Source organism: Anguilla anguilla, chromosome 16, assembly GCF_013347855.1.
Source record: "Anguilla anguilla isolate fAngAng1 chromosome 16, fAngAng1.pri, whole genome shotgun sequence".
NCBI classification, from domain to species: Eukaryota; Metazoa; Chordata; class Actinopteri; order Anguilliformes; family Anguillidae; genus Anguilla; species Anguilla anguilla.
In genome coordinates, this window is record NC_049216.1 from 5,005,301 (window position 1) to 5,029,776 (window position 24,476).

The following is a 24,476-nucleotide window of genomic DNA, read 5'->3' on the forward strand; positions in this document are numbered from 1 at the left end:
GGAGAGGACATTGTGCTGATGAACACCACAGCAAAGTGACAGACAAAATAGTCTATCCTAAACTGTAGTTGAGTATCCTGCTGTCTGAATTTGTTAGCTTTATTCAGCCACAGTAATCAAGAAGATAAAGTTCAAAAACTCAAAGTAAAGTCAATATTTAAAAACTGGAACTCACCTGGATGATAATATGTGCCGTTCACAATACAGAAACATGGAGTGGTGACGATAACACCAGGACCTGTAGGAGGTGGGACTGTTCCACCTGTTCCCACTGGTTCAGTAGTGGTTGGTGTTGGTGGTTCAGTTGTTGTAGTAACTGGTGTTGTGGTTGGTGTTGGTGGTTTAGTTGTTGTAGTAGTAACTGGTGTTGTGGATGGTGTTGGTTGTTCAGTTGTTGTAGTAGTAACTGGGGTTGTGGTTGGTGGTTCAGTAGTTGTAGTAGTAACTGGGGTTGTTGTTGGTGTTGGTGGTTCAGTTGTAGTAGTAACTGGGGTTGTGGTTGGTGTTGGTGTTTCAGTAGTTGTAGTAGTAACTGGGGTTGTGGTTGGTGGTTCAGTTGTAGTAGTAACTGGGGTTGTGGTTGGTGTTGGTGTTGGTGTTTCAGTAGTTGTAGTAGTAACTGGGGTTGTGGTTGGTGTTGGTGTTTCAGTAGTTGTAGTAGTAACTGGGGTTGTGGTTGGTGTTGGTGTTTCAGTAGTTGTAGTAGTAACTGGGGTTGTGGTTGGTGTTTCAGTAGTTGTAGTAGTAACTGGGGTTGTGGTTGGTGTTGGTGTTGGTGTTTCAGTAGTTGTAGTAGTAACTGGGGTTGTGGTTGGTGTTGGTGTTGGTGTTTCAGTAGTTGTAGTAGTAACTGGGGTTGTGGTTGGTGTTGGTGTTGGTGTTTCAGTAGTTGTAGTAGTAACTGGGGTTGTGGTTGGTGTTGGTGTTGGTGTTTCAGTAGTTGTAGTAGTAACTGGGGTTGTGGTTGGTGTTGGTGTTTCAGTAGTTGTAGTAGTAACTGGGGTTGTGGTTGGTGTTGGTGTTTCAGTAGTTGTAGTAGTAACTGGGGTTGTGGTTGGTGTTTCAGTAGTTGTAGTAGTAACTGGGGTTGTGGTTGGTGTTGGTGTTGGTGTTTCAGTAGTTGTAGTAGTAACTGGGGTTGTGGTTGGTGTTGGTGTTTCAGTAGTTGTAGTAGTAACTGGGGTTGTGGTTGGTGTTGGTGTTGGTGTTTCAGTAGTTGTAGTAGTAACTGGGGTTGTGGTTGGTGTTGGTGTTGGTGTTTCAGTAGTTGTAGTAGTAACTGGGGTTGTGGTTGGTGTTGGTGTTGGTGTTTCAGTAGTTGTAGTAGTAACTGGGGTTGTGGTTGGTGTTGGTGTTTCAGTAGTTGTAGTAGTAACTGGGGTTGTGGTTGGTGTTGGTGTTGGTGTTTCAGTAGTTGTAGTAGTAACTGGGGTTGTGGTTGGTGTTGGTGTTTCAGTAGTTGTAGTAGTAACTGGGGTTGTGGTTGGTGTTGGTGTTGGTGTTTCAGTAGTTGTAGTAGTAACTGGGGTTGTGGTTGGTGTTGGTGTTTCAGTAGTTGTAGTAGTAACTGGGGTTGTGGTTGGTGGTTCAGTTGTTGTAGTAGTAACTGGGGTTGTGGTTGGTGTTGGTGTTTCAGTTGTTGTAGTAGTAACTGGTGTTGTGGTTGGTGGTTCAGTTGTTGTAGTAGTAACTGGGGTTGTGGTTGGTGTTGGTGTTTCAGTAGTTGTAGTAGTAACTGGGGTTGTGGTTGGTGTTGGTGTTGGTGTTTCAGTAGTTGTAGTAGTAACTGGGGTTGTGGTTGGTGTTGGTGTTGGTGTTTCAGTAGTTGTAGTAGTAACTGGGGTTGTGGTTGGTGTTGGTGTTTCAGTAGTTGTAGTAGTAACTGGGGTTGTGGTTGGTGTTGGTGTTGGTGTTTCAGTAGTTGTAGTAGTAACTGGGGTTGTGGTTGGTGTTGGTGTTTCAGTAGTTGTAGTAGTAACTGGGGTTGTGGTTGGTGGTTCAGTTGTTGTAGTAGTAACTGGGGTTGTGGTTGGTGTTGGTGTTTCAGTTGTTGTAGTAGTAACTGGTGTTGTGGTTGGTGGTTCAGTTGTTGTAGTAGTAACTGGGGTTGTGGTTGGTGTTGGTGTTTCAGTAGTTGTAGTAGTAACTGGGGTTGTGGTTGGTGTTGGTGTTTCAGTAGTTGTAGTAGTAACTGGGGTTGTGGTTGGTGTTGGTGGTTCAGTTGTTGTAGTAGTCACTGGTGTTGTGGTTGGTGGTTCAGTTGTTGTAGTAGTAACTGGTGTTGTGGATCCAGGTGCTTCTGCACATGGAATGCAGCAGTAAAGTTTGATTTTGTAGTTAACGCATTTATATGGACGTGCTACTTGTTCTTCATTTTTACATATTAAACCAAATGAGATATTGCAGTGCACTACTTGGTTTGTTTGGCCTACAAACTCGTCTAGACTCATATCTGGAGCTGATGCAGCCCTGCAGTCAATATCTTGAGGATCTTGACACACTTCTTCTCCACTGGCAGTGATGTTTTTATATGTTTCCCAATCGCCTTTATTGAACGATGGTTTATCTACGTCAAACCACTCAGACCAGTCACAATCGTCAATGCATGGTGTTGTTGTCGGTGGTTTTGTTGTTGTAGTAGGAACTGGTGTTGTGGTTGGTGTTGGTGTTTCAGTAGTTGTAGTAGTAACTGGGGTTGTGGTTGGTGTTTCAGTAGTTGTAGTAGTAACTGGGGTTGTGGTTGGTGTTGGTGTTTCAGTAGTTGTAGTAGTAACTGGGGTTGTGGTTGGTGTTTCAGTAGTTGTAGTAGTAACTGGGGTTGTGGTTGGTGTTGGTGTTGGTGTTTCAGTAGTTGTAGTAGTAACTGGGGTTGTGGTTGGTGTTGGTGTTGGTGTTTCAGTAGTTGTAGTAGTAACTGGGGTTGTGGTTGGTGTTGGTGTTGGTGTTTCAGTAGTTGTAGTAGTAACTGGGGTTGTGGTTGGTGTTGGTGTTGGTGTTTCAGTAGTTGTAGTAGTAACTGGTGTTGTGGTTGGTGTTTCAGTAGTTGTAGTAGTAACTGGTGTTGTGGTTGGTGTTTCAGTAGTTGTAGTAGTAACTGGGGTTGTGGTTGGTGTTGGTGTTTCAGTAGTTGTAGTAGTAACTGGTGTTGTGGTTGGTGTTTCAGTAGTTGTAGTAGTAACTGGGGTTGTGGTTGGTGTTGGTGTTGGTGTTTCAGTAGTTGTAGTAGTAACTGGGGTTGTGGTTGGTGTTGGTGTTGGTGTTTCAGTAGTTGTAGTAGTAACTGGGGTTGTGGTTGGTGTTGGTGTTGGTGTTTCAGTAGTTGTAGTAGTAACTGGGGTTGTGGTTGGTGTTGGTGTTGGTGTTTCAGTAGTTGTAGTAGTAACTGGGGTTGTGGTTGGTGTTGGTGTTGGTGTTTCAGTAGTTGTAGTAGTAACTGGGGTTGTTGTTGGTGGTTCAGTAGTTGTAGTAGTAACTGGGGTTGTGGTTGGTGTTGGTGTTTCAGTAGTTGTAGTAGTAACTGGGGTTGTGGTTGGTGTTGGTGGTACAGTTGTAGTAGTAACTGGTGTTGTGGTTGGTCGTGGCGTTGTGGTACATGTTTCATTTCCATGAATGACGGTTTCGTTCTTGCAGATGGCATAGTAGCACATTCCCATGTTGTCAGTCACATCATAAATAATGTCACCATCATCATATTCGGTCCCATTGTACACACAACACCCTGTAAAATTGCAAAAATTAACATATTTTAATTGTATTTTTAAGCTGTATAATGTGCACAAACTTGAAAAATTAAACCCTTAACAGAACTTACCACGCTTATGTTCACATGTGACAGTTTCATTTCCAACGCAAATACTGCAAAGAGTGGGAGGAAACGTGGTCAGGTCTCTATAAAGGTAACAGCATCAATGTCATGTCCATTCTGTTCAACAGTATTAATGCAATTCTCATCCTGTTTAATCTAGTTGCAGCACAATAACAATACTTTGAGATGGAGCTGAAAACGTTTCACAGTCCCCAAGAGATTGTAGCCATGAAAAATCTTTTTAACAAATGGAAGAATTCCGGCTGTTTTCTTAACGCAATGTTACCTCACAGCCTGAATAAATAAAAAATAAACCCATTGCTGTTGTCTTATTCAGGACAACAACACAATGCTTCATGTTCTGTTCTTCTCATTTCCAATTACCACATGCAAATAGTTCTTGTAATATGTAGTGGTGTATGAGTGCCTTACCAAGAGGTGCACGGTTTCTCTGTGGGGACCTCCTCGCCTGGCCTGTACTCAGTATCATTGATGTAGCAACCATCACATTTCTCCACACAAATCTGTTTTGCCTCATCAAATATAGGCTTATCAGGTGGACACGAGGGGTAACAGCCTGTAGAACAATACAATTTAGGTATACGTTACCAGTGGGCTTGTTCCAGGGTTGGTACATTGATTAGTAATAACAATCCTCCCAGTCTAAAAACGAGACCTGCCATTTTCCCTTCAGAAAGTCATTTTTCAGTTATTATGAGTTTTGTTAACTAGAGCCCTGCCAAGCAAGTACTTTAACTACTGTAACATATAAAATTCTGGGAAAGAAATCAAAAGTTTTGTGCGAACATACAAACGTTTTCAACGTTTTGTCATAACACAGCATGAGAAAATATCTGGCCTCAGGCTTAAATTTTTGGAACCAGCATGGTAGCTGGTTATTACTTATATACTTTATATTTTAATGATTGCACCTGGAGAGAGTTCAGTGGTACAAGATGAGTGCTCACAATGATTTTTTTACCTTCCATATTGGGTAGAAGATTGCTGCATATGGCATCTGGGTTGAAGCAGGTTTTGTAGCAGGCGGGGTGGCAGGGACTGTAGTGCCATTGGCATTCATGCGGGGCGTTGAAGTAGTCACAGTAGACAGCTGCGAACCAGAGAAATCTCATTCACACTTACACAACTTGAACATTTATGTTTGTGTACAGCATGCTACTCCTGATCTCTTGTTTTGATTAGCTTTTCCCTTATTGGGAGCTGAAAATATACAAATATGTGCATGTTTTATTTCACACTACTGAAAACTCTTGTTATGTTTTCCAGGTTTTTGAATCAGAATTGATCAAATATTCCAAGCTGGAGACCGCAGTACAGAATGCTGCCAGCCCAACTGGAGCGTACGGACATGGCGAAATCATCCACAGTAAAAAGGCAAAGTACAAAAGGCCCGTCTATACTCACGGCACAGGTCTGGAGTCCTCCAGGCGACGCAGACTCCAGCTTCGTTGCAGGCCTGCGCGTAAGCTGCCACAGCCGTGCAGAAGCACTCACAGTCTCCCCCGCTGTCACACGCGCACGAGTCGCTCACACAGTTTTCATAGTACGGGATGGGGTCTACCTGCACATAGGTAAGAAATATGAGTTCCGTTGAGGTCCCAATAGTCATTACTGTTTTCGCCATATTGAACAGCCGTATCGAGTGAATGTGAATCCAAAAATAGTAGTTATTACATTGAAAAACTGAATGTAATTGGTATTAAAACTAAATATTATGAAAGTAAAATGACTGAAAGTCTATGAGTCTCTCCCTGTCACTGTACGCAGAAGGATATTTCTCTCATTAAATAAATAACTTTAATAACGCATCAATGAAGCACACTGATGATGGGGAAAAACAATCTGTTTCGTTTTTTATTAGCAATGGATTTACAAGATTATGAAAATGCCGAAAAGCTATTGTGTGATAGGCTGTACTAAAAACTGGGCCAAGAAGCCAGATCTGAAGTTGTACATGCTCCCGTGCAAATGAACAAGACAATGAGGAGAAAAATGTGGATTCAGGCAAAGGAGGAAAACTGAATCAAGGCACATCTATATTTTCAGTAGCCTAAGTAAGGACTTTCATTGTGCAAGAGGTACTGTACTGTACTGTAACTACCTAGCCACATTAAATACCACATCAGATCCAAAAGAAACAGCTATTATTATGATAACTGCTTTTAACTAACGTTAGCATCTTGACTTCTAACAGCTAGTTTGCTCACCGTAACATTAGTTCAGTCCATAAAGTTGCAGTATGTAAGTTTGCTGTTGGACACCTTTGTTAATATTTGGTAAAATTTTCTTCAGATCCCAACATATATCAATAAATTAAGCAGGTCTAAATCCAGTCTCCCTGACTGCCCCGGGCTCTGAAAGAGTTAGCTAATGCAAAATCTGGACCTAGAAACTACCTCGACATCTTATGTTTAAATGTTTCAAAACTACATTTTTTCCCCAAGTATGACATACAGATCATGAAAGCCAAGACATGAAGACTACTTATGACTGGTGACAAACAGCAGTAGCTGTGGTCTCAGTAGTCTAATAGAACTCCGGTACTACCTTGACATCTTACGTTTATAAGTTTCAAAACTATATTTTACACTAAATATAACATCGAGACATACAGGTCATGAGAGCCAAGACATGTTTCAAGTAAAATCAGACGAAACCCATTAGCTTGTGGCCACAGAGCAGCTGAGGTGATTGTGTGACTGGTGACAGTAAGCTGGCTAAAGTTAGCTAGCTTCCAAATGAAGCGAAACTCCGGCACTGCCATCTTACGTTTAAAAGCCAAGATATTTAACTGCTAAAATAAGATGAAACCCTAAAACAGAAAAGAATTAACATTTTTTGACATAAACATTGATTTGTATGAAATTGAGATGGCAATAACAATTGATTATCATATGACAGAATGGGTCACATGTCCTCTCTCACCAGTACTCAGATGTGAGGAGCCGCGCGTACGTGTGTTTGGAGGGAGGGGCTTTGGAGTGTGCGCTGGGGTGAGGGGAGGCGGGAGAGGGCTTGTGCTCTAAACTGTTCGCACTGGTCCTGCAACGGTCCACATACCTTATCATGGCAGTCCTTAAAGGTGGTGGCTTTGATGATGCTGCACTGCAGCATTGCCCAGCCGTGTCGGTGGGGGTTTAGGCTGCACGCGTCCGTGTCTTCTGCGGCATCCGGGCAGGAGCTGGAGACTTTCCAGCTGTTGGCAAACTCCAAGGGGCTGCTCACTACCAGCTGCCCCTGGGTGGTGAAGTCATCTTTGGCATCGCCATCGAAGTCCCCACACAGACCACACACCTTTCCCTATAGAAGCATGCACAGACCCCATTATCCAACGGGTCGTTCAACAACAAAAAAACAAACAACGTGCAACAGCCCAATCAAAAAGGATCTCATTATAAATAGCCTCTTTGCACCATCTGTTACCAAACAGAATCCCATTATACAACAGATCTTACCAAAAAGAACCCCTTAACCCAACAGTTTCGGTGCGAACTTGCTTGATCTGCATGGCTTGACTGGGGAAATGCAGCTGAATGGGCACCAGCTGGTACTCACCATATGGTCTGGTTCCAGGATGATGCGAACGGTTGTTTTGCGATCCCAGACCACGGAGAACCCGATTTTGGATTCCACGACGATGTACAAGCCGACGGTCCTCACTTTGTATTCTATAAACATCAAGCCATTGCTGCTCACCTGCTCAACCTTCCCCTCAGACAGCTTCAGCTCAGTGCTCTGGCGAAGGGAAAATTCATTGAACAAAAGGGCAGACACAGCAAACCGGCTTGTGTATGTTGTATTAGATCACCAATCCTCCTTTTAATCAAGGGAACCGGTAGTGAACCAGAAACAGAAATCTGGGCAAATGTGGGGCAGGTTTATGCAAAACCGAGTCACATGAATGCACATGGTCGTGCATACATACGGTCATTTATAAAAATGCTGGACAGGTCTGGTTGCCTATAATTATTGGCTAGCATGTCTGGAAGAGGAACCATCTGAGGTGGGTTTGGTGGGGGAGGGGATTCACATTTGGCAGGTGCTTCAGGGACCAGCACGGCTGTATTTAAAAAAAATGTTTCAGAGCAATGCTTTCTAAGGTCATGTCAGCATGGAATAGCGAGGGAAAGACATTCAAAATTTCAACTGTGGGCAGAGATGCATGCTACAGGATGTTCATGTTATGGATATTCATGTAGTAAACTGAGCGCTTACCCCGAGGAAAATCCTGACTGATTTTGAACAAGTTGTGCCAGTAGATCCGCACGGAATGTTCTCTGTGATCACCCGGAAATTTGCCATCCCTGTCTTATTTCCACATTTGTCCTTTAAAATACAAATGCAAACAGCATTTCACCTTTAAAGACGGCTTAGATGGCTTCAATACAATTTTATTTACTACTGATATCATTTGCTATGTGAAAATTTGCTTTACTGAAATCAAATGCCAACGGTTGAACTCTTGTCTATGAGATTGAACTGGATAACATAGACAGTGAATATACTGTATATACATATAAGAGGGTCCAAATATGAAATGTGTCAAACATACAAAGAAGAGACACCATTGCTAGCGTTACCTGCACAGCCACATAACCACATTGTCCACGAAAGCCAAACCTCCGCTCATCGAAGGTCAGGTGGTGGCCACTGCCATAGATGGTGCAGGAGCCGGGGCATATGTGATCCGTGCAATTCCACATCCCCCTGGTACATGTACTGGAAAAAACCAAACAGGAACCATACAATACATACAAATACCGGCAATATCGCCGTTTCTGGATTATGTTCCTACACCACCAGGAAGCTGACCTCTAACATGCCCAGTTTCTCGGTAACGTGAGAAGCGCACAGCAAAAGCGGTACCCATAAGTGACAGTTTAGTATGAAGTAAGACTGCATACGCCGTTGCTGCGTGGAACAGTAGCGTTGAATGAACCATTCGTAGAAGGTGGGTGAAGATACTTAAGAAACGTAGCCCAAATCAAGACAGGTTCGCTGGAGCTCGGTAGTCTCTGGGAACTTACCATGTGTTGCACCGGTTTGGGATCTGTCTTCCAGGGGCGTAGAAGTGGCCGTCGTGGAGGCACGGGCACTCGTGCTCCTTCACGCAGTTCCCCCTCCCGTCGTCCAGCAGCCCACTCGGACACTGGCACCCGGACTCGCATTCAGAGGAGAACTGCAGGGGCAAGAGGTGTCCCGTGTCTGTTAAAATATCTTCTTTTTTTTTGAAAGGGTGAAAGCATTTTGAAATGAAGGAGAGCGGACAGGTCTTCCGTCCTTTCATTTTTTTTCTCCATTCTGACAGGTGAAAAGCAGAGAAGGCTAAGAGAGATTAAAGTTCAGAAAGTGCCGTGGCAGGGAACCCCCACCATGCAAGGGGCAATTGCAAGTGGCTCTACAGTTGGTCACTTGACGGACTGTGCCGCACATCTCACCAGATTATACCTTTTTAAAAGGTGACCAGGCCTTGTGTCAAGTCCTTATACGTTGTACACACACCCTCGTAAAACCTTACAACTTTCCCTTAATGCAGGGGTGTGAGACCGTCCCCGCTATGCTTGATTTTGTTCCAGGTTATCGAAATGAACAAAGCTTGTCCATTTCATCCTTAAACTGATTTTAACCAAATGCAGGTTTAGCACACCTGACATCTGCTTTGTTTTTCAACTCCTCATTTTCCGGTTTCTGTTTTGAACGCAGGATCTCTGACTGCAACTGAGCTTGTTATGGAAATCCCTGTTTTTGTGACATTTCATCCACAGCTCCTGGCAGGCATCTAAATGCCCATAGAAACTTAAACCCAAAACTTAAACCAGAACATTAGCACATCCTGACTTGAATGAATACGGGATAATGGATAAAGGATATGGAATGCAGAATAAGAGAAGGCACAAGAGATAATGGATATTCAATGGATATGGTATGTTGGACACAAGATATGGTGTTATGAACAATAGATTACTACGGAATATTAGATATGGGATAGGGAATATTGGATATGGGACATAAGATATTGTTTATGGGAAGTGGGATATTCAACGTGGGATACAGGATAAGGTAAGATAAGGTATATAAGATAAAGTATACTCGACATGGAAAATAGATGAGACAATGATAACTGATAGCAGATAAGGATTTTTAGATGCTGGATAGTGGATAATGGATATGGCACTCACGCAGTCACCACCCAGGTTGCTGCAGGTGCGTGCACACTCTATCCCTTGTGCGTTCGCATCTGCTGAGGAGCAGCTGAAGAAGACCTTCGGAGACGGGCATCCTGTAACACAGGAATTACACTTATCTTAGGCCCACTGCGCCACGACCTAGTGACACCCTCATCCACGGGATATTTTAGGAAGCTTAACTGGCTAACAGTGGGAAAAAAGGGTCACATATTGAGATGATGGTCACCTATAAAATTTTTAAAAACAAAAGTATTTATTGAATTATTTTACACTGATCAGGGACACTCGCAGTTATGACAAAAGAGGCAGTTCAACAGATTTAATACTGTTTAGATTTAAGAACTCAATGAGCAAAAACACATTTCTGTACACTGCAGTGGTATAATGGAACAATCTTTCCACAGCACTAATGTCAGTTGCATCAGAAAGTAATTTTAAAATGACCTTGAAAAAATGACTGCTAAGTAGGATGCAGCCTCTTTTTGTAATTTTTGAATGAAGAGTGCGTAAAACAGAATCCATCCTGCCGTTTGTTGCTTGTAATTGTCATATCGTCTGTATTTATCATTATCTGTTGTGTGTTTATTTTTTTATGTTTAGTGTTTAGGAGAATTACTATGGAAATAAGCCATTTTGGCTTTATTGTGTTATTTAACCTTGATGATTTTAAATGAATGTAATGACTGCGGTGCAGTATGCTGTGGATTTAAAAATTGTCTAAATAAATTTGCTCATTCGTTCACAGGACCCCAAACCCAGTACTTACTCTCCGACCGTGCTTTCCAAGACCGGCAATGAAGCCTCCCATTGGAGCACACACTAAAAACAAGAAGGACCTTCATGAACATTCATTCACAGCTGTATGCCAATCACATACTCCAGATTCTCTAGTCATTTGTAGCAATCACAGTGCACCAATTAGGGATGGGAAGTGTTTCATGTCTTCAATACATGTCTTCTTTTTGTATAATTTATGACTGTGCCACCTCCAAAGCAAGCTACACCTCTGCCATTTTGAATGTTGTTGTTGGGTGGCCTTTATGTTTTTGTAACAACATGCATATTAGTGTATTAGTACCCACCAGTGCTCCTCCTTTATGGTGATGGATTTTCCAGGCTTGATGTGGTCGCCGTTGTGATAGCAGGGGCATTTGGCCACGGGCACGCACACGCCTCTGTCGTCCTGGTACAGGCCTTCGGGGCAGGAGCAGCCATCCACAGGCAGGAAGTCGGTGGAGCAGCTCGGTCGCTCGGACCCGAGGGATCGGCACGTCCGCTGGCACTGCTGCAGCTGGTAGGAGAACGTCTGGGAGGCGGGGCAGGTCTCCGTGTACTTGCCTGAGCGATACAAAAACCAACCGTTAGACCAACCGTTTGGAGGCACAATGGTGCACTGGAGATGGGGAAAGGAAGTGAAGTGGGGAAATTAGCAGGTTTATTGCCTGGGTGTCCATGTGAACCCATCTGGGGAGGCTGGCAAAGAGATTTAGTTGTGAAAGATGTGTTCAATTACCAACCATAGATGTGTTCACCCACCATAGATGCAGTCACTTATAATGTGCTCGCTTACTTACTATAGACATGTTCATTTGGCATAGATGTTCCCATTCACCATAGATATTTTCACTCACTATAGATGGGTTCACTCATTGGCTGCGTCTCAAACGGAAGACAGCATTTTCACTGTTTTCACAATTTTGCACACTTGTTCAGAGGCATGTCACAAACCAAAGTCATCAAAAATTGCATCCTTGTAACATGCCTTATTTCAGTTAAATTTGAAGGCAGCATCCAATGTATCTTCCACCAGGTAGGATATCCCAGAGGTATTTGCAAATACCTCAGGCTTCTTACCGCCATTAAAATAATGGTGGCAGCAAAAAGCGAAGCAATTTATTTCACAAATAGCTGTTTTTGGTGTTGTTTGAGGATTGGAAATACTGTTTGCTTGTGCCTGAGTGAGAAAGGACGTGCCTATACGTCATCATCCTCCAATGTAAAACGTTCGTCAGTAGAGGATTTTCTAGAGTCTTACATCCTGTCAGAGAAAATGAAGAAGCTGTGCTGCTTCCTCATTTGCATTGCCAGAGACCGATAGACCCCTTCGTGGACTTGTCATCAACAACATGCCTTCCATTTGAGACACAGCCATTGTTATGTTCTCAATCACTCACCATAGATGTGTTCATTCACTATAGATGTGCTCACCTACTCACCATAGATATGTTCACTCACTACAGATGTGTCCACTCACTCACCATAGATATGTTCATTCACCATAAATGTGCTCACTCACTCACTCACCATAGATATGTTCACTCACCATAGATGTGCTCACTCACTCGTCAGATATTTTCATGCAACACAGCTATTTCCGCCACCATAGACATGTTCACTCACCACAGATATTGGTCCTCCAGCCCTGAAGCTCCACACCCTTAGCCTGGCAAGCTCTCACATAGGAGGAGAACACAGCACACAGGCAGTCTTCACTCTTCTCACAGTTACAGCTGGAGTACTTGCACCTCTGCAGGAAAGACGGAAAGGGAATAATCAGAAGCAAGTTTTCCACCAACAATCAGACAATCAGTTGAATTTAACGAAACATTATCTTACCCTGTAGTAGGCTTCAGGGTCCACCATAGTGTGGCACTTGGAAAACTCACTCTTTTGACTTTGCAGCATTGAGCACCAGTACTCAGCATAATTTTCTAAAGGAAGCAAGGAATTATTTTCACCTCAGTGTGCAACAATACTGTGAGCATATATCCCATACAGTTATCTCTTTGAGAATGGCATAACAACAGCTAATATATATATATATATATATATATATATATATATATATATATATATGTATATAGTCATTCCTTGTGTATGTCTCTGAAGATTGTTGTTGTTGTGTTGTTACTCTTTTTTTTACTCTCAAAGGACATTGAGAGCCTTTAAACCAGAGTCAAATTCCTTGCATGTGTAAACATACTTGGCAAATAAAAATGATTCTGATTCTGATCCCTTAGAGTTCCATCATATGGCTATTAACCATGACAATAGTACTGGCGGCATTTTGACTTGAATTAAATGCTTGACTTAAAGGGGCAGTTCACCCAGTGTTCAGTGTTCTTGATGAAGAAGGATCTTGCAGGGGGAGGCTCACCGTTCTCTATACTGAGTGAGCAGGGGTCATCCAGTCGTTCCATCCTGTTCGGGCAGCTGGCCTGGGCCTTCCAGGAGTTGGCGAAAGATGCAGCGGTGCCCTCCACCAGCCCCTGAGGGGTCTTCAGGTCATCGTGCAGGACCATGTTGAAGTTTCCACACAGGCCTGTGATTTCACCAGGATGAAAAAACACTTGGACTCAATATGAGCTGGAGCACTGAGCTCAGAAAGGAATCCCTGAAAGCCACTGATGTACACTGAAACTACGCTGGTCACAGTCTTCCTAATTTCTGAATTTACCTTTAGGTGATTTCCATTTAAGCCTTCTCATTCTACTGACAGAACTCAACCTGAAAAATATATTGTAGTTCACTTTTGTTGATCCCTTTGATGAATTTAACCCCTTAGTGCCAAATCTGGCCAATCCTCGCCCATTTAGGGGGTACCCTATTTAAAGCTTTATAACTCCAGGTGTGAGCACCACGGAGACTTGAAAATGGCTTAAATGAAGCAAGACATTGTCTAGGCAAAAAATCTAAAATTAATTTGCTCTTTTTTAGTTTGCAATGAAATACTGGGAGACTGCATATATACAGCAGGTTAAAGTATACATGTCCTGGATCAAAAACCCCTTGACCACAAGTGCGTCAAATCTAAGGGTGGATACGCAGAACTACTAATGATCTATGAATCAAAAAGTAAGCAGTGTACCCATTGTCTCCAAATCTATCCAAAATGTCTAAATTATGCATTGCAGTAAATCACAACATAATCATGTATTACACTACAAATCAACTGTTTGACTGAAGAAACTCACTGTTGCATATCTAGGGGTCCTGAAACATACAAAATCTCTCCAAAAATGAATAAAATGCTTTTTGTCCATCATAAAGAATATACATGTGCCCCTTATGAAGGTTTAAAGTGAAACATTGATATTAGATTTAAAAAAATAATGCAAAAACATCATCACACTGTGATACAGTACCTAAATGTGTAATTATTAACTCTCATATGTTTTTTCTCGTCTGTTGTACTCTACAGTATGTGATGTTTTCTTGCATGGGGATGGGACGACATTAAAACAATATTCAACCTTCCACCACGTTTTGGCAATGTTACAGTTGAGGTCATATCCAGTACATACACAAACACAAACTACAAGCAAACCAACGAACGCTTACTTTACAGTGTGAAATAACCTCATTCAAAATACCAACCTATTTAAAGACACTCAATTTCAAAAATAACGTATATAACCAAAATATTTTCAACAGTAACACTTACATTTGGATATATTTGCTCCCCAGTTCTAACTTAGCCCAGAAAACAGTATATCAGCTAGGTCTATCTGCAAACATATGCCTTAATTAACCATGCTCAGAATTTCAAATAATAGTCTTTTCCAAGAAATAACAAGTCATCGATAAAATTTCGCCAGGTGCAGTGTCTTTTACTGCTACCACATACTGAATGCGTAATGCAGCTATAATGAGAAAAAACTTTCGGTTACGATGAGCGATAAAACGCTATTCCAAAAGTAAAATTAGACGTATTATGCATCGTTAGAAAGCTTATTCTGTCACCTAGGATCGAGTAACTGTCGATCAAGCCAGATTGTACTACAGGCATATCAATTAAATTTGTATCACATGTAAAATATTGGAATCTATCACTGGAGACACTTCAGAATTTTTTTTTTAAATAACAACAACCTAAGGAATAGCCTACCAACAAAAAATGGTTATTTTCAACAGCAAGGAATTCTTCTTCACTCTTTCCTTGTCCTTACAGGTATCTAAAAATGTGCCTGATGAGCAAACGCGAATATGCAGTGGAGTGGCGTACCGCATGTTTTTGTCAGGTACGTCTGGTCCAGGGTTATGTACAGTTGCATGATGGGAATGAGTTGAATGTGCAGCTGTAATCCAAAATCGGTCTGCAGTATGATGTGGAAGGACGAAGGTCTGAACATGTGTACATTTGCTGCAACCAAAAAAATTACATCATTTTCACACACAAGTCTATACATTTACATTGCAACACATTGCATGAATTAACAATTAACACTGATTACGCGTTGCATATAGTAACACTGCACTTCTCATTTGTTTCTTTGTTAGAAATATGAATACTTAATTCAGTGAAAAATACAATTACTAGACAATAGAGGAAAAGAGTAGTGAGAAAAACGTAAACACAATCAAATTTATGTAAAAGTTGATATCAGTACTGTCTAATGGAGAGTAGGCATGCCTTTTACCTGTGCTGTAGGGCAGGCTGATCTCAGCATTGTGACTCACTTTCCCGTCTGCTTTAATTACCAATGCCTAAAAACAGAATCAGTGTGTGTTCAGCACAGTGATACTAGTGGCAGTTTCACAGTGTATAGCACCAGGCGCAGCCATACAGCACTATAGTCTTCTCCTGTCTAATGGCTAATGCTAACTAGCCATACAGCCCTATAATCCTCTCCTGTCTAATGGCTAACGCTAACTAGCCATACAGCCCTATAGTCCTCTCCTGTCTAATGGCTAATGCTAACTAGCCATACAACCCTATAGTCCTCTCCTGTCTAATGGCTAATGCTAACTAGCCATACAGCCCTATAGTCCTCTCCTGTCTAATGGCGAATGCTAACTAGCCATACAGCCCTATAGTCTTTTCCTGTCCAATTACACATGCTAATCAGCTGTATAGTCCTGTGTCCTTCTGTCCAATGAAAAATACTTAGTAGCCAGACAACCTTGTGGCATCCTCCTGTCTAATGGCTGAAGCTATGGGCTCATTCCAATTGCTCATTTTTTCCATCCTCGCTAAGAGGCTCCCGAAGGATGCTTGAGCTAGGAAACATGAGTGCATCCTTTGCGGAAGTCATTTTTTTCAGAAAACGTATAAATGATTAATAATGCAGCAACCTCAGTCATGAGGCGTTAAGCTGAGGTGGAAACTAACGGTCACTGCTAGCACTAATACCGAATGATTCTGCCAACAATATCAATTTAATATATTTGCATGGTTGAATAAAGGTTGAATTGAATCTTAATTCAGCCCTTATCACTGTGATATATTGTATAATACATGAACAATAAGAATAAGAATAGTTCAAGAAGAATAGTTCAGTGTTCAGTTATTATTAACATCATAATAAGCTTTCTGTGATCCGGTTAATCTTTTGACAATGACTTGACCATATCTACGGTATTGATCCCAAACATTTTGTGGATGAGTAATCAATCTGTTATTTATTGCGTTTATTTAAGGGAGGGCACTCACATTGTTTTTGTCATTGTTCAGCAGCAGCACCACTGATTTCAGACAAGTGTCCAGGTCCTGAGAACCGCATGGGACCAGCTGGCCCAGGACAGTGAACTTTGACCCCACATTGTCCTAAGAAAGCGATAAAATAAACAGGAAATATTTTACATTAATTATTATTAATATAGATGCATACACATGTTTCCTTTGTGGGCAAAATGGCAAGTTATTATTCTTAACAACCTTAAAGTCAGTAAATGAACATAAATATTTTTTTCCCTCATATCTTTGACTGGCATAATTGCAACTGATCAGGTCACGTGCTTTTTGATGATAGACTAAACTACAGTTACAAAGATGGTAGAAATGCAAAATACACATGAGCTGTGCGATACAACAACAATTTATCTGGGTGGATTTTGAGTATTTTATATGCTGCACAATTTGCTTTGTATTATATTTTTTCATCCTCCACCAATATCACAAATATCTAAAAGATGGCTCCCGAAGGCAGGGTTTGAATGTGGTGTGCCAGTGGTGGGGTAACCTTGGTTAGGATGTAGTAGCAGTCTCCATGGAAGGTGTAGGCTTTCCCATCATAGGTTGTGACATGTGACCCCCCCTCTACAGCACACTGTCCAGGGCAGGGTAGGCTCTTACAGGACCACCTTCCCTGGTTACAAACACTGAAAGACAACACATGACCATCTGGGTGTGTGCACACTCACTTTCACTGGTTTGAAACATGGAAACCCTCCTTATAGGACGAATACAGCAAGCCCAAGGCACTCTTCTTAGAATAAAAAGCCTTTAATGAAGGGCTAGTTCATATAGAAACATTTTTAAAAAACTATATCAACATGTTTTGGCCTCACGCGGCCTTCGTCAGGGCGTAACAATTAAAGCAATTCAGACAAACATTCAAAGGAGTAGCGATTAGTTCAAATGACTAACAGCTGATCAGAATATCAGTTGGTACAGAAAAAACTATAGACCTGTCACCACCAGAGGTCACTGTAATAGGCTACCAAATCCACTGAAAATCAACAAGTAACAATGCACAAATATAAACAATAACAGTACAAAAATAATCATAAATCTATATCTATAGGAACTGAAAAAATACTAATAATAAATATATACATCTATAGAAACGAAACCATGACTATATAGAGTCATTAAGTCCTGGAAAAGTAGTGGCCTGGAGCTTGTGAATCCAGCGGCTCTCTTTTTGACCGAGTACTCTCTGGGACAACATCAATACCTATGGCAGTAAATGAAACGGAAACGTCTTGATGGGCATCTTTAAAATGTTTAGCCATTGCATAATCAAAATTGCCAGTTTTGATAGCATGTTTATGTTTGGCTAAGTGGTCCCGTAAACAACGTTTCGTGCGTCCTACATAAAAAAGCATCACAATTAGAACACGAGAATATATAGACAACGTGTGTAGTCTTATGGTCAATAAAAATGATCAGTAGTATGCGTCTGTTGTGTTACTGGGCGTGTGCACCCTTTTGATCTGACTACTACTACTACAATGTCCACATCTATTGGTGCCAATAGGCGCCTTAGGCAACCAGGACACTTGTTCATCTGCGGGTAAATGGCTATGTACCAGCCTCTCTCCAAGGGCAGGAGCCGTTCCAAAAGAGAAAACAGGTGGGTCAGGGAAAATGTTGCGCAAGGTCTCATCACATTGGATGAGATCCCAATTCCTTTTGATGACATTACGTACAGTATGCGCCTTTGTACTGTAGCGGGTGGAAAAACAAACTCGGCCCCTTTTAGTCTTTTGGGGCTTCCTAGTCAAGAGGGAATCGCATTCAAGAGCATTGGCTCTCGATTGTGCTGTTTGTAAAATCTTAGGCAAGTAGCCACGTTCCCCAAAGCGACTATACATCTCTCCGCTTTTCTCTTTAAAATCAGCATCACTATAGCAAATTCTGGGCGGCCTTTGAAATTGACCGTAAGGGACGTTATTGTTCAAAGTAGAGGGATGAAAACTCTTAGCATGGCCTTGTCTTGTCTGTGCATGCTCATTGCCCTGGAGTATGAAAATATATGTTCTGTATGGGCAATGTTTTCATCAGTTGTTGTTGTTATTATTATTATTATTATTATTATTATTATGCATTGTGCACACTATATGACTATAATAATAATAGTGCACAGTATACACCTATAATGCAATTCATTTTTATTTTTGTGAACATAAGATACTTAATGGAGAGCCCCAGGAAAAGGAGAAAATGTCTGCTGCTATATAACATTACCATTCCTCACAGTCCTGCAGCAGCACTTCCCCAGAGTTGTACACTTTGTCATGCACACACTGGCACTGCTCCTGCCTGATGCAGCCTCTCTCAGAGATATCATCAAACACTGTGCCTGTAACACAGGGAACAAGATATCATCACACACTGTGCCTGTAATACAGGGAGCAAGATATCATCACACACTGTGCCTGTAACACAGGGAGCAAGATATCATCACACACTGTGCCTGTAACACAGGGAACAAGATATTGTCAAACAGTGTCCCTGCAACTCAGGGAACAAGATCATCAAACAATTAGTATTATAATTATTTCAATACCACATATACTTAGCACAGTGCATACAATATTGACATCGGATTAATAAATGTTAACATTTATGGGATCAGAATGTTACATTATGTGTAGTGTGAGAGTTGATTCTACTCAAAGAGGTGTGGACAGTGGCAGAGAGAGAGAGAGATTGTGTGTCAGAGACAGAGTGAGAGAATGAAAAAGAGAGGGCAAACACCCTCAGGGACTCACCTTCAGGGCAAACACAGCCGTCCACGTGGTGCTCCTCGCACAGCTGGCTGGTGTCTCTGTTGGTGCAGGTGTTCATGCACGCCGAGCCACTCTCCGCATACACCATGTTCAAGGGGCATTGCTTCACTGTAGAGAAACATATCAGCGCATTTGAGTTGCTTTGCATGATGAATATAATACATTTCACAGGCCATTGCTGTAGTAATAGGCACGGTCTTGTGTGCCCTAGAAGGGTTGCCGTAGTTCTATGCGCATGTCATGTGTGAGCGGTGGAATAAAGTCTGGAGTTGCAAGCATGAAAGTCTGAGTAGGCTGAGTAGCTTAAAAATCATACTTCTACAATTGCCAGCAGCAGTTGGTTCCACCTTCAAGTGGGACTTAAGACGCTCCGTGTCACACGTTACTGGCTAAACCTTCACAATATTTACCTCAGGTCCTTAAATCTAACAGAGCAAAGTGGGAGATGCCTAGCCTCTTCTGGCGCTATGACTTTATCCCACAAAAAAAAAAAAAACATTTAAAAACAACGTAAAATCGCATATCTCTGTAAGTAACATGGTCAGTTAGAACCTACCACAGAAGGAGATCATGACAAGAGACCTACCACAGAAGAAGATCACAACAGGAGACCTTCCACAGAAGAAGGTCACGGCAGGAGACCTACCACAGGAGAAGATCGTGGCAGGTGGCCTACCACAGAAGAAGATCATGGCAGGAGACCTACCACAGAAGTCTTGGGTCCTCCAGTTGGGCGGCGTGCCTCCGCTGTGCGAGCACTGTCGGGAGTATTCGGCGAGGGTGCTGCAGATGCAGAAGTCGTCCGGGACGTCCCCACAGCTGCACATGTCCTGCACACAGGCCTGGATGTAGGGCCCAGGGCTGAGAGCCCGGGCACATGACTTCCAGTCCTCAGATTGCAGAAGCTTGGTACAGCCATCACGCTTTTGGGAGGAAGGGGAAAGTAATGCATATTTTATCACACATACTGCATCAGTGTGAAGTAATTACCATTACCCTTTGAGGTACCAGTCATAGTCCTGCAGATTATTGACCACATCAAAGTGAATGTTAGCATTTTTTTTTTTCCAATATTCAGAACAAATTCATCTGTTTTAGTGACATGTTTCATTGAATGTTCTTGGGGATCTGCTAAAGTGTTTTCAGATTTAACTCTCATCTAACCGAGAGCACTTTTTCTCCAGGACACCAGGGGGCACTACTCACAAACTTGGAACATTTGTCGAGACCAGAATCCTCAAACTCATCTTCCTCAGGGGGATCCTCACAGAGCTCAGTGGGAAGGTGGACCTTCTGACGATTCCCAAACTCAATGGGGCTTATCTCACGACCTGCAAGTGACACAATAAGTCATTTTCATCAACTATTCTTACACTTCTATCTCTACATAGAGCATACATAGGAGCTGGAGAGGCTATGAGGGGCCACGTGGTGAAGCCTAGGAGGTAATGGGAAATAGCCTCTACAGCGCATGTTTGAGGGCAAAAAAGCTTGCTGCCCATTGAATTCAATGTAGAAAACCAAGGTGACTTCACTACCAAGAAAATCTCATAGTTCAATTTTTTTATCATAAATTATCATTGTGTGTAGTGAAGCAATGTTTGTTTTGGTCCAGAAGTCTTGGGAAAATATTTTTTAAAATGTACATACTTTATCTGCTTTTTTTCATACTGTATCAGCACACCTAGTCTAATATTCCCCATTCATGTTATTTGGAGCTCCAGTGTTTTTCGCTCAGTACAAGCTTACTTCCTGGACTTCACAAGCTTAGGTTAGCTGAAGGCGTGCCACGCCTGTCTAGTTAAATATGCACGTCTATAATCTCTACAGACGGTCTACTATGCTTTCTCTTGGTGAGTGCTGCCACCCCAAGGCAGAGGGCTGGCAGTGTTGCACACAGGTTGGAGAACTGGCCCTGTAATCCAACGGTTGCAGGTTTGACTTTCAGGTGGGGCACTATCTTGGTAAACATTAGTAAGGCACTTATCCTGAATCGCTTCAGTATGTATATAGCCAGGATAAATAGGATAATATGTAAAAAGGCAAGTTGTGTAAGCTGATCCGGATATGAGTGTTGGCCAAAGTGGTTGTTTATACATTCACTTCCTCAAATGAGGACAGTAACCCATTTCATGACACATCATCCTTGAGGAGACATGAAGTATAATTATTTTGCACATCTTAAATAATGTATCACCTACACATAACAACCAAATTTGCATGGCTAGTATGAAATGGATTCCAGAAAACTTTGAGATGCAAGAAAATAAACATTATATGCAATATAAATACATATTAATGCACAACATTTTATTTGCATGTGTGACAATGGTCTGAATGTGAGTGAAATTTGATGCTTTAATTGATACTTATTTCCAAGTTTTTTCAGGAGTCCCTTCAATCAATCTGAAACAACTATATCTAAATTAGTACAGGAATACTTAATTGGCCCAGATTGGTGTGTTCTTAAAAAGTGTGACGACCCAGTGACCTGATGAAGTGTTCCTCTCCCAGGGACTGTACTCACCCTCTTCCAGGAATTCGAAGTTGAGGGGGATACCATTGAAGTCTCCACAGAGACCACATGTGCGGTTTTGATATTTGGAGTCTAGTTCCAGCTGGCACAAAGAAAGAAGGAGGGCATGTCTGATTATCAAAAAAAAAAAATTTCACTTCATTGAAAACATTACTGCTGAAGTAACAGCATAATAAGATGACTATATATGACTTTACATACCATTAAAGTAATGCATAAAAAGGTTTATGTAATGTATGAATAGGGCTGTAATTTCGATATGGCTGACAGTTTGTGCTTTAACCTCATATTCATTGTTTAATTTCAAATCCTGTGTGCTGCTATATGGAGCCAAAACAACAAAAATTGTGTCACTGTCCCAGTATTTGTATTTAACTGTAGACGGGATTCAGGTGGTGCACCATGCTGATTTGCATATTTTGGTTTTAATTATTTGTCTTGGATTTCTTTAATGTGTAACAGTGTTGAGAGGCTGCACGTCTTGCCGTTGTGTGCGCTATTTAAAATAAATATGCATTTAGAACAGGTTTAATCATCCCCAGGGAGTTGATTATGACGGGGGACTGTCCACAACTATGCATGGGGAGCTGCATATACGCCAAAGGTGGTCCACCCTTAGACTAGCTCACAGTGTAAAAATAAAGGTTTGCACACCTGACACAGGCACTGGAGATGCACACAAACCAGTAAGAAAACTATACACTTCACAAGCATAGCAAGAGACACAGACAAGATCACAGTGAAACATTTCATATAGCTCAGAAGGAGGAGAGGTCTTCAGCTTTCATTCAAGAGCTTATCGATAAATGAGTGGGCACATTAAACAATTAAAAGTTGGCCACAAACAGACATAAATCACCTAGAAGGGGCTTTAACCACCCTGAACTAGGGGACCAACTGATTTAGAACTGGGGTTGAATGAAGATCAGAGCACTGAGGACAGACCACAGCTGACCCTGAGCAATCCAATTAAGCTCTGTAAAGACACTGGCTGTCCAATAGGGGTCTGTAAAGAAAGAGACTATCTAATAGGGTTCTATAAAGAAAGGGGCTATCCAACAGGGTTCTGTAAAGGGATAGGCTATCCAATAGGGATCTATAAAGAAACAAGCTGTCCAATAGGGCTCTGTAAAGGTTCTTACAGTGACAGCATCCTCTCCATTCCACATGACACTGAGGCCCAGTTTAGAGTAGAGTTTGGTGTAGATTGTGTTCGTCTCCAGCAGGACTCCTGCGCCATAGTACGGTGTGGTGATTCTGAAAGCAATGCAACACAGTAAATCAGCTGATCAATTTCCCATTAATATTATTAATTATATTAATATTAATTCATATCAATGTTCAGTACATCCAGGAAGCACACAAATGCAATGTAAAAAGGAGGAAAACTGCCAAGAAATATGCTATGAAATATGTTGCGAGGTCAAATATGTGACCTGATAATCCAGGACATTAATCTGTGAAAGTGTACGGAAGTTTACAGAATTAATTTAAAAGAATACATTCTTCTTTCCCAATCACATTATTACTGACCGACTCTGTAGATATATCCTGACCAGGGCAGTAACCAGACCAAACATGTTTTACTGAGGCCAAAAAACTACTATCAAAAGTTTACGCTTACTTACAGTTTTAAAAGAAGGGGTTATATTACGTTTAATGTTAAAATAAGTTTTTTGTTTCAGAAATACACACACAGACAAAAAAATACTTTCAATAATTCAGTACAGATATTTCTTGGAAGTGTATTTTTACAGATAGAGACTTAGCCATTTTCCAGGGTAAAAATGTTTAGGTTTTTTTGTGGCACTTATATTTAGAACCATATCTGTTCATCAATCTGTTCAGCAACCCTGCACCCCCATAGTGTTTCCTGTATATAGCGCAACTCACTTTTCTCCATTCATGGTGACCAGGTTCCTGGTGAGCACGATGATCCGGTCTTTAATGGTGACCACTATTCGGCTGACAGTGGGGTGACCGTTGACCTCTGCTCTCTTCATGTGCACGGAGAAGTCCAGGTAGGCCTCGTGACAGTCAGACACCAGGTTGTATTCGCACATGCCGGGGAACTGGTAGATGTCCCCGTCGAAGGTCTTGAAGTGGTCCTTGCCCCAAACGCTGCAGATGCTGTTGATGTGCTTGCGGGGATGAGCTGGGGAAGCACAGATCGATTTTGTAAGTATATAGGGAGTCTCTGTTTAGCCCAGGCAATCTCGAGCCCCATTCTTGGAGGGCTACAGTATCTGTGGGTTTTTGGCGTGTTTCAGCACTTGGGTGGTTTCTGATTGGTTAATATAAAGAGTGCACACACCATATTCCCAAAGAATAAAATGGCCACTGATTGAAAAGAATCCACAAAACCATTATTATCCATAATGCTATGTAATCCCCTATGAAGGATAATGGAACAAATGAAGTTTTTTCAACAAGAATTTTGCAAGATACCAAAAAATCTAACTCAATCTAATTAAGAAAAAAATTTATTCAATCAGCTTGTTTTTGTTATGCCCCATTCCTCCATATCTCCTCTGTAGATTTAAATGTAATGTAAGATATGACACAAGATACAAGATATGATGCTCTTAAGGTAACTTAAGCTCGCACCCCATTCATAAATTGATGTTAATGGAAAACATATTCAACTATAACTCTGCGTGAGGCAGACAGTCATATTACAGGGGTTCTG

General features: G+C 41.7%; 1 protein-coding gene across 1 annotated transcript in view; it reads right to left on the bottom strand.

Moving 5' to 3' along the window:
* Positions 1-24,476, bottom strand: part of LOC118215544 (mucin-2-like) — a 42,007-nt gene that overhangs the window by 17,128 nt on the left and 403 nt on the right. Inside the window, exons 2-32 of the mRNA XM_035396440.1 lie at positions 23,681-23,942; positions 22,930-23,044; positions 21,779-21,869; positions 20,458-20,582; positions 19,958-20,174; positions 19,234-19,359; positions 18,707-18,821; positions 16,977-17,115; positions 16,448-16,561; positions 15,435-15,501; positions 15,020-15,157; positions 13,172-13,336; positions 12,631-12,725; positions 12,415-12,541; positions 11,097-11,352; positions 10,781-10,833; positions 10,006-10,106; positions 8,854-9,005; positions 8,407-8,545; positions 8,042-8,152; positions 7,382-7,561; positions 6,887-7,126; positions 5,231-5,387; positions 4,788-4,916; positions 4,238-4,382; positions 3,812-3,855; positions 2,769-3,718; positions 2,305-2,681; positions 1,974-2,175; positions 1,563-1,910; positions 176-491 (exon numbers count right to left, since the gene is read on the bottom strand). Of these exons, the coding sequence (XP_035252331.1) occupies positions 176-491; positions 1,563-1,910; positions 1,974-2,175; positions 2,305-2,681; positions 2,769-3,718; positions 3,812-3,855; positions 4,238-4,382; positions 4,788-4,916; positions 5,231-5,387; positions 6,887-7,126; positions 7,382-7,561; positions 8,042-8,152; positions 8,407-8,545; positions 8,854-9,005; positions 10,006-10,106; positions 10,781-10,833; positions 11,097-11,352; positions 12,415-12,541; positions 12,631-12,725; positions 13,172-13,336; positions 15,020-15,157; positions 15,435-15,501; positions 16,448-16,561; positions 16,977-17,115; positions 18,707-18,821; positions 19,234-19,359; positions 19,958-20,174; positions 20,458-20,582; positions 21,779-21,869; positions 22,930-23,044; positions 23,681-23,942 (5,796 nt within the window). The remainder of the gene's footprint in view (positions 1-175; positions 492-1,562; positions 1,911-1,973; positions 2,176-2,304; positions 2,682-2,768; positions 3,719-3,811; positions 3,856-4,237; positions 4,383-4,787; positions 4,917-5,230; positions 5,388-6,886; positions 7,127-7,381; positions 7,562-8,041; positions 8,153-8,406; positions 8,546-8,853; positions 9,006-10,005; positions 10,107-10,780; positions 10,834-11,096; positions 11,353-12,414; positions 12,542-12,630; positions 12,726-13,171; positions 13,337-15,019; positions 15,158-15,434; positions 15,502-16,447; positions 16,562-16,976; positions 17,116-18,706; positions 18,822-19,233; positions 19,360-19,957; positions 20,175-20,457; positions 20,583-21,778; positions 21,870-22,929; positions 23,045-23,680; positions 23,943-24,476) is intronic.